Below are 20,540 nucleotides of genomic sequence, written 5' to 3' on the forward strand. Positions count from 1 at the left end.
TTTTTTAGGATTCTTTGTTGAATAGAAAGTTCAAAAGAACAACATTTAATTGAAGAAAAATAAAAAGAAAGATGTTTCACTTTTGATCAATTTAATGGATCTCTGCTGAATAAAAGTATTAATGTGGAGTATATTATCTGATGTTTGAATAAGTTCAGTATTTCAGTAACTGGCAATTTTTTCTTTTCTTTTTTTTTTTCTTTTTTTTTTTTTGTCAATATTCTGTTTTGTCAAAGGAGACTGCTAATAAAGAAAGATTTTGATGTACATACAGTGATGTGCTTACACCCAAACCGGTGAGCTCAAAAGGAAATAAACCTTCATTTACGAGATGATAAGAGACTCTTGCACCTCTGTCTGCAGAATAAAACCCACTTAATTTGTCAGTTTGGTTTGCGGTATAGAAACCACTTTGCATTTGAAGCACTGCAGCATTTTTAAATGCAAACAAGAATGTAGAAAAATAAAATTATGCTGTGAGAGCAGTTCCCAAAAACCACTGTAAGCCTGACTGCTAGACTCTATCTTCTTTATTGACTGCGTTGCATATCCAGACTCTGTTTAATGCAAATGAAAAACAACACAACACCTTGAGCAACTGCCAACCAGACTGTCTTTGGCTCTGAACGCAGGAAAGATAGATATTTATGGAAAAAAATATCTGTAAGAAACAATGTGAAATATCATCCATTATGTTGCATAAACAGAAGTGCAGACAGAAATCATTAGAAATAAAACAGAGGCGAATGTTTAATCTCGCCAGTATTTTCGTTAGCATTATAGTGTTGTTCCAGCATATGCTGACAGGTCTCCCATCTGTTATATTAATAATTAGATGTGTATCAGCTTTCTGCACACTGACATAGACTCTCTGTCTCTCCAGGAACTGCCAAATTACTGCTCAAATGTAAGACACAAGTCAATATGGTGCTCAAGTTACTTTTTATCTTCTTGCTCATGAAAAGCCCATCAGATCTCCAGAGAGTGAAGTGTGTGTGTGTGTGTGTGTGTGGGTTGTACCTCCCACCTGGAAGAAATTGTTAAAACAAACACATCATGTGGCTAATGATCTGTAATAATGAATAATGAATTTGGATCATGTGTACATGAGCCTATGTGAATATACAGTACGTAAAGTGTTATAATCAGTCACATGTTCATAAACATGGTTATTGTTTAAAAAAAGTGCATTAAATCAGATGGTTTTATGTGTCAGTTAATTCTCTTAATTGATACATTTTGCAAGATTAACTGTTAGTTTTTGGCTTTTTACTGTGAAGCTGTTTTGAAACCATCTGTATTGTATAAAACTTTATATAAATAAAAATGTGACTTGACTGTTTTAATGCATCGTATTCTTTAAAGGTGTAATAATTATAGGTAATATTAAAATGTGTTATGACTGATTGCAAGTATTTTTGCAAAGGTATAATGCATTGCATTCCGTTCTATGAATACCTATATGGAGGCATTTTCAATAATGCATTATATACAGGCTTCACGTATGTTGCATTAAGACAGTAAGTTGGATATATTTTACTATTATTACATCGTACTTCATTTTTACAAATATGTTCATTGAAACACAGGTCTTCATGTCACAGAAACGATTGTAAGGGTAAGTCTGTGTGTCTCTTGGGAGTTAAGGCTGATGAGTCATTCTGTGAATCTGTTTTGCAGCAGTGTGGAGTGGTGAGGGAAACAGTCTCACAGCGCCACCATGTGTCTACATTATAGATCGCATTTGTTATGTTGTGACGTATGATGTTGTATTTTATGTGTGTATATACATTATTATATATACATTATATTTGTGTGTGTGTGCGTGTGTGTGTGTGTGTGTGTGTGTGTATATAATTTTTTTTTTTTAATTCAAAAGAAATTAGTGTTTTCTTTTCTTTTTTTACAATTAAATACAACTGTTTCCTATTTTAATATATTGTGTATAGATAAACCATGATATCTTTTTTTCTGGATTTTGGATGAATAGAAAGTTAAAATTTATAGCACTAATTTGAAATAGAAATAACATTTTAATGTACATATAACATTATATGTCTTTACTATCACTTTTGTGCATCCTAATGCATTCGTTTCTTTAAAATAATAATAATAATTATTATTATAAGTATCATTCATAATGATATACAATATAACATTTATTCCAATATATTTTTATGTGAATTTCTATCAGTGAGGGTTTATTTTAAAATTCAATATCTTTATAAAAAATATTTTAGGTTATAATTACAGAACATGTACACTATTTTTGCCAATAATGTTGTCCTACTATATGGTGTAAGCTTTCACAAAAAGATCCTTTTATTAAACTGCCTATTTTAGAAAATAAATTGAAATACAGGCCAGTCTTCAAGTAAAAATCAGTCCTCATTAAGTTGTACTCAAGTTATGACATTTTTCTAAACTAGAAAAAAACAAACAAACAAACAAATAAAAAAACTTCCATTTGTGTAATTGCACTTGAATTGTTTTGGACTGTTTGAACTCCAGTCCTCATACAGTTACTGAGCCTAAGTGTTTGTGGCAACCTTCTGTGTGACAACTAGCCGCCACCCTGCTTTTTACTAGTACTTGTTATGGTTTTGTATCTTTGCCATGTACCATACTCTTATTGCAACACAAGTGCACTTATTTCTGAAGGTCACATAGTGGAGGACCGTACCAATTAGATTCGATGAGACGCCCAGATCATTAACCACCAGGTTTCATAAACCTTCATAATACATCATCTCTCAATCAGTGAGGCTGAATGTCCCTCACAGGCAGCACACTCCTGCCCCCGTACGGCAGTCCAAACACAGGCAGGGTTTCTGCTGTATGGAGACCCTGGACAGGGCCGAACTGCCTGATGTGAAACTGCTGGGCGAGTTTGCGAGTCATGACTCGTAGGGCGAGAAACGAGGCCATCAGCTCGCCCAGCAGGAAAGCCAGATAGAGAGAGTGAACGGCCCGCTCCAAAGGAAGAATGATGGTGTCTTCATCAGTGATGAAGAAGAGGATGATCGGCAGCTGGAAGAGAAAGGAGATCAGCCAAAATCCAGCCAACTCTGGAACCTAGAGACAAGAATGAAGAAAGGAAGAATTAAGGTTTCATTTGATAATAAACATTAACATTTAGATTGCTACTTAAATTCATTCATTTGTTAATGGTTATTTGTTTACATTTAATTTATATATGATTTCTATATATGATGTTTTATCAGCTGCGGTGAGCACAATTATTTATTTATTTTATTTTTATTTAATTCATTTGTTTTATCAGCTCTGGTCATTACTTTCGTGGTTTGTTTATTTCATATTTTAAATTTTATATTTTAAAATAAATTTGTTTCATATTTATTATTTATAAAGTTCATAAAATTATAGTATATCCATTTTGGAGCTTGAATAATCTGGTCATTAATTATATGTAGTAAATGTATTTATTAGCTTTTTTAAATATATTTTTTGATCTTATGAAGATAAATGTACTGTCATCATTTTAATGATGTTAATGAGTGACATCAAATGATTTCTATTAACATATTTTTATAAATGAATAGCAATATAAAAATTGTTATTATTTTTCAATCTTTCTTCATAACTATAACATGGTTTACTTAGACCCAAAATAAAAAGTTGACTTTTTCTAGATCTCCAGCCAAACATGAATTAAATTTATCTCCCGCCAGACGTAAAAAGAACTTAGTAAAGTGTGAGTAAAATTAGCATTAAATATCATGATATTTCTTTCTTTCTGATAATCTGATCTCCCTTTATGTATACAGGCTCTATCAGGCCATGAGCAGTGTTTAGATTGAGAATGATTTCTAACATTTCTTGCACATTACCTTCTCTTTGAGATTCCCAACATAACCGAGATACAGCCGCAACACCTCGAATATGCTAATCAGAACCAACCCCGTCACCAGCAGACACTGGTAATACACCGGAAGATAACTGATCTATGGAAATGAAGAAAGAAACAGAGGTAAGATAAAATAAGACCGTAAAAATATCCACAACCCTATCTGACCTCAAAAATTTCAACTTATCCAAATATTATTACAAGTAGGTGAGCAGGGAGGGAGGGTTTTCATGTCTTGCCATTAGAAATGATAAGCAGCATCTCATTGAATTGCTGTGATTTAGCTGAGCTATTAAAGGTACAATATATAACAGTAGCACTTGAACTTCAGTGTGCAGTTCACAAAGGCAGACCATCACCATGGATACAGGAGCTGTTCTAATGTTTGTAAGCCCTTTATCTTGCATCGCTGCTAATGGCCTGCCAGCTGCAGCTATTACGGATGCCATGTTCATGCATTCATTTTAATAAACACTTTCAGCAAAGTCACTAAAATGCTCCCTAAAACTGTTTGAAAGTGTTTTGTTATTTCAAAACTCATTTGTTTACACATCATTTCTCTGAACCTCTTCAACCTTCTGCATGTTATAGACATAAAAAAGTTTTAAACAGTTATGTTTGTCATTTTATTATTTCCCTGGGGTCCACTTACAATGCTGCTAAGTTAGAATTGTATTCATGTTTTGCAGGGGTTCAGAACAGGGTTATAAGTTAGCTAAAACTGAAAGCAAAAAAAAAAAATCTTACTTGGAATAGACATTAACGGAAAAAAAAAATAAAAAAACTATAACTTTATAAAAAAAATAAAAATAAAATAAAAACTAGTGTAAAATTACAAATGACTAAAATCTTAAAATAACAATTAATTTATCTGTCCCCCGTCCCGTATACGGTACGCCTACATTTACGTCACTATATTACAATTAAATCTTATCTAATCTTGACATACTCTATATCGTTGGAAAGGTCTAAGACTCCCAAATATATATTTTTTACCAATGTTTTTTGTTAAAAATTATGTAGGAAAAGTAATAGATTATTTTATGACAAGAGTGCACCCTCAAAAATCTACATAATAACAGGAGTTCTGACCTTTGTTTGAAAAAAAAAGACTTCTTTGCCTTTTTCTCTATCACATTTTAGAAATTATATATCAACTGAAAACTTAAAATCTCAAAATTCATCCTTTAAAACCCATTTTAAAATCAGACATTGCATTACCATGTAAATGGTACATCAATATCATGTTTCAAAATGTTTTCATTCATGAATTATAAAAATTTAAGTTTGAATCGTGCACTATAAAGTCTATGTTCAAAAATGTGAGTGACAGTTAAGGGGTTAAAACAAAATATAAACCTGTTATTAGATGTTTTCATAAACTAAAATCATAAAATAATGAATGAAATAAATGTTAACTGAAATGAAATAGAAGGGAAAAACTTATTTATTTTTAGCTGACAAGGTAGCATTTCTCATTTTCATTTAGTTTTACTTGTGATAAAATAACTAAAACTGAAGATTTAAAAAAATAATTACTACACAGACATGTTTGTAAAAAAAAGAAGACTTGCTAATACTTTTTACTAAAATAAAAACAGAAAATATAAAAAATAAAATCTAATTCAAAATGTTAACAAAAGCTGTAATACTTAGTACTTATAACTGCAACAGTACTTATAACTACAAATTTTAATATGTTTTAATAATGTATTGTGTTTTATCTTATAAGATCAAAGAACTTATCATAATATCACCCCTATGAAGTAAGGATTTGTTTATTGAAAATGTCTTTATGATTTTAATTGAATGCACCTTTAAGTGTAGCATTAGCACCTCAGAGATCCACCAGAAGGGGAAGTAGAAGATGTTGAAGTAGAGCAGCATCTGCAGCGGGAGATGAGACGCCACCTCAGTACACACTAGACAGCATAGAATAAAAGATCTACACGGTTGGTAAGATCACTTAACCGGTGGCCAGTTGCATAAACTACATAGACTCTTAAAAGTTAGTCATTCAATTGATAAGTCATAACTTTTTTAATTCGGTTAAAAAAAAAGTATCTTGGTCTAATTTGAATCTGAAAAGTAAGACTGGTCACCACTAACTGCTTAGTCAAACTAGTTCTTAAGACACCGTCTTAACATTGTGACTAACAAATGTGTAGCCTCTATAATCTAGGCAGGCTGTGGAGTCGTTGCATTGTGTTTGGAAGACGTCTCACCTTCATTATCCTGATAAGGGTCCCTGAAGTCTCCGCTGTCTCGCGTCCTGTTATTTATAAACACTGAGCCGCTGACGTGAGCCAGACCCACTCTTAGGTTCTGAGGGATCGGCGTGTAGAACACAGGCATGCTGGAGACCACAGGAAACGCTCCTCCACGCTTCTCTACTTCAGTTTGTGTGGCTGAGATTAATTGGAGTCTTCCAAGTGCTAATCGGATTAAATCTAAAGGAAACAGATGGAGTCTGACATCAGCAGATTAAGATGTCGCTCCTTCACCATGGTAACCATAGGAACTACATAAAAAAATAATAATAATCAATTGTAAATCATAAAAACTACATCTTTTCATATTCAGTATTTCACTTGTTTTCCAGCAAAAATATTTAAAAAAACATACTTTTCCCCCCAGAATATATATTTTGAATTAAGTTTATTTTTACAATACAAATTAGCAAATTATTACTTGTTTAAAACATAAGATTCAACCAATTTAGTGAGATTTATGCTTAAAACAAGTATAATATTTATATAATACAATATAATGCACACAATCAGTGGATTAAATCTAATGAAAACAAACAAGCAAACAAAAAAATAACTAGGTTTTAGTCACCACTATATTTTTAAATATAGAAAATAAGATTAACTTTTAATAGTTTCAAATATATATTTTATACATTTTCTAGATAGATAGATTAGAGAATGTATAAGAAAATTTAAGTAAATTTAAATATCAATTTAAAAATATGTATTAATTTTATAAACGTATTTATGTATACAATTTATTTTTCATTTTTTCCCCCATATTAATTTGTGTTTTAGAGTAATTAACTGTAATTGCTTCAAGGTACTTGCCACGTGTTTTCTTTAATGGCCATCTTTCAGTGGGTTTGTTTGTTGTGTGAAAATCAAGGCTCCTACATTTTAATGAAACACAACCAAACAAAAAAAGCACACTCAAGCCAAAGATGTAAGAAGTTTATTGTCAAATCTGTCAGGTTAGGAGCCAGACTGCCTCCAGCCATCTGTGTGTCGGTCCAGAGCCCGGCGTGTGTCTGAGCTTTGAGACTCTGGACGTCATTGGCGGCGGGCTGCAGTCCCGGCCCTGACCAGCGGGGTCACAGTTCGTCCCGGGGCACCTTTAAAGGGAAGTGTTTGAACTCCTCAGGGATCTCCTCGCCTTTCTGTGACCTCTTATAGAAACCCAGAGAATCCAGCAAGCTGCTGATCTCATCAGCCTTCATCTTCCTCACAGGAACAACCTGAGCTCAGAGAAGTGATCTCACTTTTATCTTTAGTTTTTGCATTTTATATTATTATATTTCAGTTTTTACATCTTTCCATCTATCTATCTATCAAAAAAAATTTGCAAAAAACTTTTATTTTCACATTTGTATAGTTGTCATTCTGTTTTATTTAAAAAAGTATATTCTTATGCTTAGTTTGCATTTGTTATATATGTATGTATGTATGTGACCCTGGAGCACAAAAACAGCCTTAAGTCTCTGGGCTATATTTGTAGCAACAGCCAAAAAAAAAAAAAAAAAAAAAAATTGTATGGGTCAAAATTATCTATTTTTCTTTAATGCCAAAAATCATTAGGATATTAAGTAAAGATCATGTTCCATGAAGATATTTTGTACATTTCCTGACATAAATATATAAAAACGTAATTTTGGATTAGTAATATGCATTGATAAGAATTCATTTGGACAAATTTAAAGGCGATTTTCTCCGTATTTTTATTTTTTTGCACCCTCAGATTCCAGATTTTCAAATAATTGTATCTCGGCCAAATATTGTCCGATCCTTATAAACCATACATCAAAGCATATTTATTCAGCTTTCAGATAATGTTGACACTTAAGACTGTTTTTTTTTCACATATAGTTTTTGCATCTAAACATTTTGATAGTTCTTTATATTCTTTCTGTTTTTACTTTAAAAGGTATATTCTTATGTGTATTTCCCTAATGGCCTTTACATGTTTTGCTATAAATGCATACCGTAATATTTTCAATTAAATTTTTTACCTCCTTTGGAAATATTTGGATAATTTTAGCATATCTAAATTTTTTACCCTTTTTCAGGTTTGTTTTTAAATATGAAATATTTAAATTTGTTTTATACTGTATGTGTCATATGTTGTGACACTTGTTTGCATAGGCATGAGCGTGAATAATATTTAAAAAGTACAAGTTTTTCAGCAAGTAACAAATACAGTAAGCATCTAAAAATGTCCATGCAAAAAATGCAAATGCTGAAAAAATTGCATGTCAAGTAATCACATTGTCCTTACCTTCACTTCCTCGTCCTTCTCGTTGTAGAAGATCAGGCGTGGGTTTTTATCCTCTCCTGAATCGTACTCCAGGTTGTGACTTGAAACAGCGGGTTAAGGTTAACCGCAGCAGACAAATGACCTCTGAGGCCATGAAGCGCATGATCCCGGCCTCCAAGCGTTTCAACATATGACAGCACAGAAAACGGCACTCTGGGCCTGTAAAGATTTCATTAACTTTTACGTCCCTGTCAAATGCTGTCTTAACAGAGCCACCCGGAAGAAATATGGAAGATATTTTTAAACATTCTTTAAAAAGAGTCAAGGACTAAATTGAAAATACTGTAATTACAAGAAAATTAGTGAATTTCGGTGTATTTAATGCCAGGATACTACAATGCCCATCGCTCCATCAGGAAATTGTAGAGCTCTGGCATCTTCTTTATGGATCATCCCACTACACTAGGAGCCTGGGAAGGGATTGAAGAGAGATTAACAATTGCATAACATTGAAAACAAGTTTTGTACAATATTACTGGTTTTATATTTTGATCAAATAAATGCATCCTTGGATAGCATAAAATACTTCTTTCTAAAAAAAACAAAACAAAAATAATAATAATAATATTAGCCACCTCAAACTATTGATTGGTAGTCTATGTATTTGTATTGCCCAAACCATTTTAAAACAAATATATAAGTGACTTTTTAGAGCAAAACTCCTTATATATCAAGCATCCAAGCTAGTACTGACTGAGAACTCACCATAAGTTTTCCTCTGGCTATAACAAGCTTTTCCTTCTCAGCACTGCTTTCTGAAACATTTTCAGCACTTCTTCCCGTGGCACACAGAGTCAAAAGGGCCACCAGTGTGAGCCACATATTCACCGTATCCAGAAAGATTGAGGTCCTTTGGTGAAATGAGGGTCAAGACAGTAGATATGGGTTGCTGATAGGTATCCACCTGCATGTGGCAGAGTCTGATTGGTCCATATGTTGGGGTTTGGTTCAGGGGAACTGGATAAAAAGCTTAGTATGTGGAAATGATTATTTCAAATCCACTAATTCTTACTTAAAGCTGTTATTTGTTTGTTAAAGTCAAATGTTTTCTGAAGTTTGTTGTATTTGAATGGTTCATATGAAGGAGTTGAGGCCACCGAGCAGCTGTGTCTGTGTCAGATTCTCCCACGGTTTGCTGATGAATAACCAGCAGAGTCTGAACACAACAGCTGGTGTTTGAATAGTGCTGTGATGAATCAGTGTTGAAAGTCACTCTTTTAAAATCTTCTTTGAATACATGGTGTTCCTTCATTTGAATAACAATAACATTAGTCCTTCAGAGGTGACACAATGTAGAAGACATTGAGTTGATGAAGGTTGATTCAGTGATACATCTGGCAAAAAAAAACATTTGTTCATATTTAATATTTTAGTTACTTTAATTGGGCTACATGTGGCTGTGCTGTACCATAATTCATTAATATGTTTCAGTTATTATTGGTCGCTTTTATTTATGATTTTATCATTATTATTATGGTGTTACAGCTACAGGTAGTATCTTCAAAAGAAGGCAGTTTAGCTCATAAAATATTAAACACTAATTGATAATAGATTTTTGTATTTTTCTACTTTTGTCAAAAACAATATATGAAATGCGAATAAAATTTCTGTTCATTATCGCCACATAGGTTGAATACTTAATTATTATTTGTAATTAATATAATGAGTAAACAGTACTCTTTTAGTTTGTTTGTTTGTTTTTGTTATTTTGTCTGGAAATAAATCCTGTGAAATTTAACTTGTTCAGTGAGCTTGCTAATGGACAGTACTTCATTTTTGTTCATTTTTGTTGTACTTCATTTCTGTGTATTTTCATACAGTATAGCAAAATATACACACCCAATTGAATGACTTCTGTAAGGGTAGATTCAGTTACACTGACTGCACTTGCATAATGCTATTCATTCTTAAAGGGAGAAGTGTATTGATTTTAGATCACCTATAGAGGGCGACAATAGTACAGGATGGGCTTTTGGCAGCGTTTCCAAAACTCTTGCCACCGACAATTATGTTTCCAATGAAAATAAACCATTCTCCATAGGAATGCAGCAATGAAATCATCCTGCTCTATCATCCACAGGCCGAGCTGGGGCCCTGTCTGTCTGTCTGTCTGTCTGTCTGTAGAGCTGTGGCCAGGTGCTAATCTGTCAGATGACACAGTTGTTTCCCTTTAAAAAGATCCAGATTTCCTCTCTGGACCTGAAATAGGTGAGACATTAAACCCAGTGTAATTCTGTGAAGGTGTGTCTCAGTCTGATATTACAGCTGCTGTACTAGAAGATTGCTTTATCACTTAAAAATTGTTTTAGACATGTTTAATTCAATTATCCTCATTGTCTCAGATTTTTATCCTAAAATCCCTAAAGAGAAATAAAATAAGACACATCTGGGATGATTCTTAACATATAGTAGAAGTATAGAGCCATCAAATCAGAGGTACAAATGAAAACGTGCAAAATAAAACGGAATGTCAGCTTTATTGTGAAACTGTGATCACAAGATAAGTGCAGTATTTCACATTATAATATAATTTTTATTTTATTTATTTATTTATTGTACAGAAAAGTGTTGACATTGTTTTTCTGCACATGTGCTACACAAAATCTGTGTAAGTGCATGTTGATGACAAGAAAACTGGAGACGTTTGGTCTGGGTATGTTTGGACTTTTCCAAAAATGACTGAGAAAATTTATTTTAAAGCCTTAAAGTTAAAATTAAACACAAGGTGTATAGTTGTATAAATATATATATATATATATATATATATATATATATCGAATTAAAACATTTTGCATATGTTTTTTGTTGAGTATCATATCAGGCTTTTATGGCTTAAATAGCATGATGTAGGAGAATATGGTGCACATACTCGGGAAAACTTATCTCTGTTGTCTTCAGGGGCTGAAATAGAGCATAAATATGCAATTTGTTGATAATATTTATATTGCCAAATGTAAGAGGAAATTCTTGTAATGTAAATCAATGAGATCTTAAATGCTTAGTTTAATGATTGGAAGCTCTGTAGTTTTCTTTATTTTCATGACTATGAAAATTGTAGAGTCACACTGAAGGCATCAAATGTGGAAAGCCACCTTTTGCTTTGATTACTGCTTTGCACACTCTTGGCATTCTCTTGATGAGCTTCAAGAGGTAGTCACCTGAAATGGTTTTCACTTCACAGGTGTGCCCTGTCAGGTTTAATAAGTGTGATTTCTTGCCTTATAAATGGTGTTGGGACCATCAGTTGTGTTGTGTAGAAGTCAGGTGGATACACAGCTGATAGTCCTACTGAATAGACTGTTAGAATTTGTATTATGGCAAGAAAAAAGCAGCTAAGTAAAGGAAAATGAGTGGCCATCATTACTTTAAGAAATGACGGTCAGTCAGTCCGAAAAATTGGGAAAACTTTGAAAGTGTCCCCAAGTGCAGTCACAAAAACCATCAAGCGCTACAAAGAAACTGGCTCACATGCGGACCGCCCCAGGAAAGGAAGACCAAGAGTCACCTCCGCTGCGGAGGATAAGTTCATCCGAGTCACCAGCCTCAGAAATCACAGGTTAACAGCAGCTCAGATTAGAGACCAGGTCAATGGCACAGTTCTAGCAGCAGACACATCTCTAGAACAACTGTTAAGAGGAGACTGTGTGAATCAGGCCTTCATGGGAGAATATCTGCTAGGAAACCACTGCTAAAGAAAGGCAACAAGCAGAAGAGACTTGTTTGAATACAAGGTCAGAAGAAAACCCTTTGAATGGGAAGGTGTGTCAAAACTTTTGGTCTGTACTGTGTGTGTGTGTGTGTGTGTGTGTGTGTGTGTATACAGTATGTGTGTGTATATATGTATGGATAATCAATTTAAGCGTAAGTTGCTTTAGTCCAGTAAGAGTTCATCCTGAAATATTACTAACAATATTCAGTGAGAGCTATTCTTGCACTTATTTTCTAAAAATAAAGGATTTTACAGGAAAAAGACACATGAAGGGGATGTATTTAAAATACCATAAAGCCTTTAACTTGTTTAAATTGTATAAACTATAAATCAGACCAAAGAATGCATGTAGATTGCGTACAACAGGTTGTTTCAAGTTTTGATCCTGTTGATAATTTAGAGACCTTTGAAATTTGATTATCAAATATGATACACTATGCTTTATAGTGTTAAATCATGTGAATAAAAACACAAGTTTTTCATCCGTTTTGTCATGAAATTCAAGCGCACACACACACACGTGTATCAGTCACACGGCTAAACATCAAAAAGCTTTTTTTTACGAGCTCTTCCGTTCTCGCTCTCCTAAACGAGAGCGCTACCATCCCTCTACTCATTTAAGATCTGCTGCACACACACGCACGCGCACACACACGCGCATGCATTACTGTCATGTGATTCCCAGCATGCTGTTCTCCAGCAGCACACATAATGAGCAGGAGCCATTTCCTCCACCAGATCCTTTGGGCTCTCATCCTCTCCTCTCCTCTCATTTTTTTCACCTCCCTCTCCGTTGTTTTTCTCAACACTCAGCATTTAGGTAGTGCTTCCCCCTGTTTCCAAAACAAGCATTGTTTGATCCTGGATGTCTGGTTCCTCAGGGCATAGACACACATGCTCCAATTTGGTTTCCAACTTTCTTTCTTAGTGTAAAGAGCATCTTAAGTTTTCTTAGAGTAAACATAATCTAAAAAAACTTTTTTTGTTCACTATAAAGAATATTTTGTATGATGTAAAGTTTCCAAACTCTTAAAAATAAACCTTCCACTATTGTGTTTTCGCAGCAATTTCCTTAGAATAATTATTTTTGTCCTTCAAAGAACCATTTAGTCAACAGTTCTTAAAAGAACCATTTTTTCTTAGTGTAAAGCACAATTAAAAAATATATAGAACCTTTTCCACTATAAAGAACCTGGAAAGGTTCCATGGAGGTTATAAGTTCTTCATGCAACCATCAGTGCTAATAAAGAACCTTTATTTTAAGAGGGGTATTCAGATCTGATTAGAAGTTCTAACCTCCGGAGTAGAGGATTATGAGAATTTCAGGTCTGGTTTATATATATATAGATTTTGAGGGTAGATTCGCAGCAGCGGCCGTGGTGTCGACATGTGGCTGAATGCGAACTGGCTCAAGGTGATTGGCCGAAGCCGATCGCATATGAGATAATGGAGGGATGGTGGAGAAGGAGGGGAGTGTGGATTGCCACCATGGCAGATCTGCCCTTGTGCTCTAATCTTACTCTCCTAATGAAAACCACATGCTCTGTGAAATGGCTGAGGCCCAGAAAGAGAGGGAGTGAAGAGGGGGTGTGAAAGAGGAACAGGATGTAGACACAGCTTTAAAGATACTGACACGTTTTAATGAATCCAGACTGTGGCAGTCTGGGAAACGCAGGGAGATATCAGATCCATCTCTAGGAGAAACTGCTTCGGGAATTATGAATTAAAACATACAGACAAACAGATATACTACACTGCAGTGTTACTGGCTGCTTCTAGAGCATGCCGCTGTCACTCCATAACGAGCACAAATAATGCCAACAGTCCACAATATAAATGAATTTTAGCAAGAATTCACATGACGAATTTTTTTTTTGTCAATTCAATTTTAGTAGAGAGTTTCACAAACAGATAAAGAATGAATTCACATTCACACAGAGCATCATGGGATGTTTTACCAAAAATAAAGTATACTGAATTATCAACTAAGATGTTATTATTGTTTTTGGTTCAGTGTATATTCAAACTAATGAATCCTTAACTTTGAAATCAGTATGATCAACTTTTTGCCTTTTACACAGAAAAAATTGATTCAAAATACAACAAATCTCATAAATTACTTGAAATATTTTTAAAAATGTTACTGTTATTGATTTATCTCTGTTTATCTATCTATCTATCTATCTATCTATCTATCTATCTATCTATCTATCTATCTATCTATCTATCTATCTATCAGCAAAATCTTAATAGATCAATATAACCCTTCTAAATAAATGATTATCACTGTGTTTCAGTAGTGACAAATTTGGGGAGAGAACAAATATTCAGAAACTTCCTGAAAATACAATTTGAGAATTAACTGCACAATTACTAATAATGTGTAGCTTGAATATTCTAGAATATTCATACATAGAAATAAAAAATAAATTCAAGACGTTTCCAACTCTGACTTTGGACCATATATATATATATAATATAATAATGTTATTGCTATATTGTACGCTTATTGTTGTCACCCTTCCCCTTTGCAACCCCAATTATAAAATCCTGGACACGCTCATCATCTCGCCATATTATTGTTGAAATAAAAAGATAACCTGTGTAAAACCCTAAACTAATCCTTATTGAAAAAGTGCATAACAAATAATTTTTATGTACATTTTGTTAGATTTGATCTAATTTAAAGGCTTCAAATAATGTTTAAAGAAAAAGAAAAGATAGTTTACTGGCCATTACTGGCCATATTCAAGAAGAGCCTGAGCTGCTGCACTTTCAAGCCTCTGTGATGTTGTGATGTCTTAATGACACATATCCTTCTTCAGTGTAAGGCTATAAAAAATATACAATTTTATTTTTTTTTTACTCTATGTGCCGGATAAATATTGTTAAGTCCAGTCGCTTAAAGTAATAACGCACCTCTCAGTAACAACATTTATCAGGCAGCATTATTGTATAAAAGCAGAGGCGCCTTTGCTAGGCACTGGAGTTACGAAATAGTAAATGAGTGTAAGCTGTTTTCCATTTTGGTCTAATCTTCATCACTGTTCTGTGAGGTGATCGTTACAGAAGCAGAAAAAAAATCTCTGCTCTGAAACCTGAGCTCTGAAGAGACCATACTACTTCCTCCTCTCAGAGAAACCGAGTGGGAAAACGAGGGGGAGAGTGAGAGAAGGAAAAGAGAGGATAAGAAGGAGGACAGGAGGGAAAAAGAAGGATATGTGGAGGGAGAGAGAGAGAGAAGGGGAGGAATACAGAAAAGTTTTCCATTAGAGGCAGATCCTCTTGAATAAACTTGACACACAAATATGCTGACGAAGAGGAAAAAAGAGAACCCTGTATATCTGTCTCCCTAATGGGAGACTTTAATCTCTTCAGAGGGACTTATATATAACAGCTTAAAATGGGCGAACATGACAATGTGTGAGTCTTACAGTGCAAATTTAACAAAACTTTTATTGAGGACACTTACAGAGTTTTTATTTTAATTTTTTTTAAGTGTTGAATCTTTTCAGGTACAAAAAAAACTTTTGCATAAAAGGAGGCACTCAAGCCATATAGAGAGTTAAATTTCATGAGATTTTGGTTGTATCTCTGATTTGGTTTGCAGGCAACTACCTAGCAATCACCCATAACATTCAGGCATCATGGTGATGAGTTTTGAGTAAGTTTTGCTAAAAAAAAAAGTAAAAGTAATTAGGCAGCATTACTGAAATTTCATACTCCTTTATGGCCTTCAGAGTCCTAACAAGACCCTCTGTAGTCAAAACATATAAAACCCAAAACATAATTACAATTGTTTTGTGGAGTTTTTTAAATGAATTTTTTATTTGTTTATTTTTTGGTGAAGAATTAAAAGATAACTACATGAAAAAGAAAAAATATATATAGACTATATAATAATTTGTTTATGTATATATATACACACTATTGTTATTTTTTTTTTAGTTGGTTAGATTTAAAATATATATTTGAAAGAAATAAATACATTTAAAAATATTTTTTATTTTAAAGTATATATATATATTTTTTAATTTTTATTTTTTATTAATTTTTTTAATTCATTTTTTTATTCATGTGATGGCAAATGTAAATTTGCAGCAGCCACTACTTTTTAAAACAGTTAAGCTTTTTTGCTCCAGATTCTTTGATGAATTATTATTTTTAAAAAAAAAGCATTTAGTTGAAATAAGTATTTCATAACATAAAAATGTCTGTACTCTCACTTAATAAATTGAATGCATCCTTAAATAAAATTATTGAATAAAAAAGTTAATATAAATGAAATAGTGAATAATAGATTATTAAAGAAAATAAATATTATTAGTAAATAAAAAATTTTATTGCTTTGAAAAAAATGTCACAATGCATAAATTGTGTAAAAGGATTTGTTCTTACACACACAAACACACACACACACACACACACACACACACACACACACACACACACACACACACACAAATATATATATATACAATACAGACCAAAAGTTTGGAAACATTACTATTTTTAATGTTTTTGAAAGAAGTTTCTTCTGCTCATCAGGCCTGCATTTATTTGATCAAAAATACAGAAAAAAATTAATATTGTGATATATTATTACAATTTAAAATAATTGTTTTTACATTTATTATACTTTAAATTATCATTTATTTCTCTGATGCAAAGCTGAATTTTTAGGATCATTATCACATGATCCTTCAGAAATCATTCTAATATGATGATTCATTATCAAAGTTGAAAACATTTCTGCTGCTTATTATTTTTTCAGAACATGTGATACTTTTTTAGGATACTTTGAAGAATAAAAAGTAAAAAAAAAAAAGCTATGTTTTTAAAATATAAATATTTTGTAATAACATACACTACTGGTCAGTAATTTGGGGTAAGTCATTTTTTTTCTTTCTTTTTTTTTAAATAAAATCAAGACTTTTATTCAGAAAGGATGTGTTAAATTGATAAAAAGTGATAGTAAAGAAAATATATTATTAGAATATATATTATTAGAATTTTTTTTTATTTTGAATAAATGCAGTTCTTTTTAACCTTTTATTCATCAAATATATTAGACAGCAGAACTGTTTCCAACACTCATAATAAATCAGAATATTAGAATGATTTCTAAATGATCATGTGATAGACTGGATGTTACATGTGACACTGAAGGCTGGAGGAATGATGCTGAAAATTCAGCTTTGCATCACAGGAATAAAATATTTTTTTTAAAGTATATTCAAATAGAAAACTATTATTTTAAGTTGTAATAATATTTCACAATATTACTGTTTTTTCTGTATTTTGATCAAATAAATGCAGGCTTGATGAGCAGAAGAAACTTCGTTCAAAAACATAAAAAATAGTAATGTTTCCAAACTTTTGGTCTGTACTGTATATATATATATATATATATATATATATATATATATATATATATATATATATATATATATATATATATATATATATATATATATATATATTAATCTATATATATTTAATTAGCCTACAAAAAATTCTTATGCTTTGCAATCCTTTAATTTTTAATATTTGGCATGTTTGTGTGCTGCTGTGTGTCCCTGTGTTTAATAAGCAGCATATACGCTCTTTAAATAAACAAAGAAAAAACATTGCGTCAGACTTTAGACCAGGTTTGAGTTGGTCTATGGCGCAATCTATTTTCAGCTCCTTGAAATAACATTGGGCCAGCAATGCGCCTGAACATACTCTTTTTTTAGACCAGCACGCCCATGGGCGCACAAATGAGTGCAAATGCATTTGTTAATGAAACGACGTGGCACTGGATGGGAAAATGCGAACGGCGCCGGACTGAAACTAGCAAACACACTTGCGCTGTGCCTTGTGTCGCATTTTGCCTGGTGTATTATATTGCCCCTGGTCTCCATCAGAGAGGTCCATGTGATTTATTTAATTATTATTATTTTTTTTTAATACATGAAACTGTAGCCCAGGTAAAAATAAGATTGCTTAGAAAAGGAACAACAAACCTCTTCACATTGTGGAGAGGTTTGTTGTTCCTTTTCTAAGCAATCTTATTTTTAAGATATTATTTTGGCGTGTGTCGCTGCCTCTAACTGCTGGACGCTGAGCTCAGCAGCACTGAGATCATGTGTGTGTATATAATATACTGTTACAGGCTGAATCTGCTGGACTCACTCTGTGAAATAAGACTGACTGAACACAGGTAGTCTTATTTCACAGAGTGAGTCCAGCAGATTCAGCCTGTAACAGTATATTATATACACACACATGATCTCAGTGCTGCTGAGCTCAGCGTCCAGCAGTTAGAGGCAGCGACACACGCCAAGTGTCTGTCCAGTAATAACCCACACATGGCACGGACATGTAAGCTGTGATCACAGATCTCTCAGGAAAAAACGATAGCAAAAACTAACGCTAGAATGTTTCGAGCAGATCAGAGACCTACAGTGACCCTATAAAATGTTTTGAATGTCATTGCATGAACCTTTTTGTACACACAGATTGCCGGAGGCCTCAGATTATTGTTGAACAACATTCATAGCACGCTAAAGCATCACACTCTTACTTGATCCATAGACAAACTATCATTAGAACGATTTAAGGCTTTGATATTTGACTGTTGTTTACAGTCAGTTGCAGTGACAGTAATTTCTTAAATCAATACAATCCATTGATAATTTATATTTTGAACAGAATAACAACACGCATTCATATTCAGTCACGTCTGCTGTTCACATAGCTTCACTAAACAGTGTCCATTAGGACTTATAGTCCAAAAGTGCACGTACTTGGAAAAAAAAAGATATATTTACACATTTACCTTATTTTTCTTTAGACAGAATCATAATTTCAAGACCAAACATCCTACTGATACTGGAAGAGCTCTTGTATGATTTTTGTTAAAGTTATGTTGTTGTAAGCCTTTATTATACAAACATTTTCTCTCTGGAGTCTGTGGCCCACTGAATAGTCTGTTTCCTATGAGGAGCTCAGTGTGTTGCTTTCCAGAGGACCAGCACGGCTCCATTCAATTCTCTTAACATACAGAAGTATGAAAAATTGCTTCCATTCTGTTTGAGGACAAAAGCAAACAAACAAACAAAACGCATTTCCCAGCCTCTTTGTGTAACTCAACCCTCTGTTTTTTTTCTGCTTTGCATTGCAGAACATTTATCTTTTTTTTCAACTTAAAGCATACATTTCTTTCTCCCCCAGCTTTTTTTTTCTTTCACAAGAGTTGAAATCGCTACCAGATGTGCATGCAATCTGCCCCTGTTGCCATGGCGATGGCTGGGTTGTGAACAGGCGTGTAGCCGCGGGTCGGTTGTCCTGCCGCTTGATTGTGCTCCAGGTTTTTGAGAGGTACTGTATGTTTAGACTGACACTCCATTTGTCATATCGCCTCCTCTGAAATATCAGTTTATCTCTCTATGACCGCAGATGACAGTCATGATACCATTATTGGGGGGGTGGGGGTCCTTGTTTTGTGAATGCTTTCTGGAATACACTTTTTGATTTCTGGAAGAATCACAGCCTAAATGACTTTTCCAGCTGTTTCAGTTGTCTTGTACCTCTACTGTACCTAATTTTACTGGGAAATTGATACTGAAATTAGTATGTATGTATTCTCATTACTGTAATCTAGACAAAATAATGGTATATTGCTTAAATGTATAAATACATTTTACTTTTGAAAATGTATTATTTCTCACTTTTAATGTAGTTTTTATTTTATTTATTTATTCTTTAAATGTGATTGGTCTTCAGTTTATCTTAAGCTAATACACTCTTAATATATATTTATTTATTTATTATAATGAATTATTGTCTTTATATTTCTCAATTTGAGAAATATTATTTGTTTAGAAAGAGAGCGAGAGAGAGAGAGAGAGAGAGAGAGAGAGAGAGAGAGAGAGAGAGAGAGAGAGAGAGATTTATAGTTTCACAGTTTTAATTCACTTTTAATTTTATTTTTATTTATTTAACAGGATATTTTCTTAATTTAACTGAATAAACAGAATTTTGTTAGATTCATGAGAGATTGAATTTTTATCTTGTAGCCTTTTTTTAAGGACTTATTTTTTGTAAGATGGATCCAGAAGAACTTTACAATGTACAATTTTAATCACAAGTACATTTAGAAAAACACTATTTTATAGAACTGTATATACTAAACTTTGTCTTTTTGTAATCTCTGTTGAATTTTACAAAAGGTTTTTTTTTTTTTTTCTTTTTTTTTTATATCTGCCTTGTAATAGCCAGTGAAGCCGATATGGAAAATAAATGTAAAAACAACAACAACAGGTCATATACATACTGAAACAAAAGTGTGTATCTAGTTCAGTGTTTAAAAGAAGCTCCATGTCAGCAGTGGCATGACTTGGGAAATGTGTG

At 33.0% G+C, this 20,540-nt stretch overlaps 1 protein-coding gene and 1 pseudogene across 1 annotated transcript; both read right to left on the reverse strand.

Moving 5' to 3' along the window:
- Window positions 1-2,455: 2,455 nt before the first annotated feature.
- zgc:112294 (transmembrane protein 17A) lies at window positions 2,456-6,252 on the reverse strand. The gene is made up of 4 exons (XM_059543555.1): window positions 6,094-6,252; window positions 5,684-5,790; window positions 3,852-3,965; window positions 2,456-3,075 (listed from the first exon to the last, which is right to left on the reverse strand). Exons 1-4 carry the CDS (start codon window positions 6,221-6,223, stop codon window positions 2,758-2,760), a joined length of 669 nt encoding a protein of 222 aa, XP_059399538.1. The 5' UTR covers window positions 6,224-6,252; the 3' UTR covers window positions 2,456-2,757.
- An 807-nt stretch (window positions 6,253-7,059) lies between these two features.
- LOC132131517 (selenoprotein M-like) lies at window positions 7,060-9,428 on the reverse strand (annotated as a pseudogene).
- Window positions 9,429-20,540: the final 11,112 nt, after the last annotated feature.

Source organism: Carassius carassius, chromosome 4, assembly GCF_963082965.1.
Source record: "Carassius carassius chromosome 4, fCarCar2.1, whole genome shotgun sequence".
In the NCBI taxonomy this organism is placed as follows: domain Eukaryota; kingdom Metazoa; phylum Chordata; class Actinopteri; order Cypriniformes; family Cyprinidae; genus Carassius; species Carassius carassius.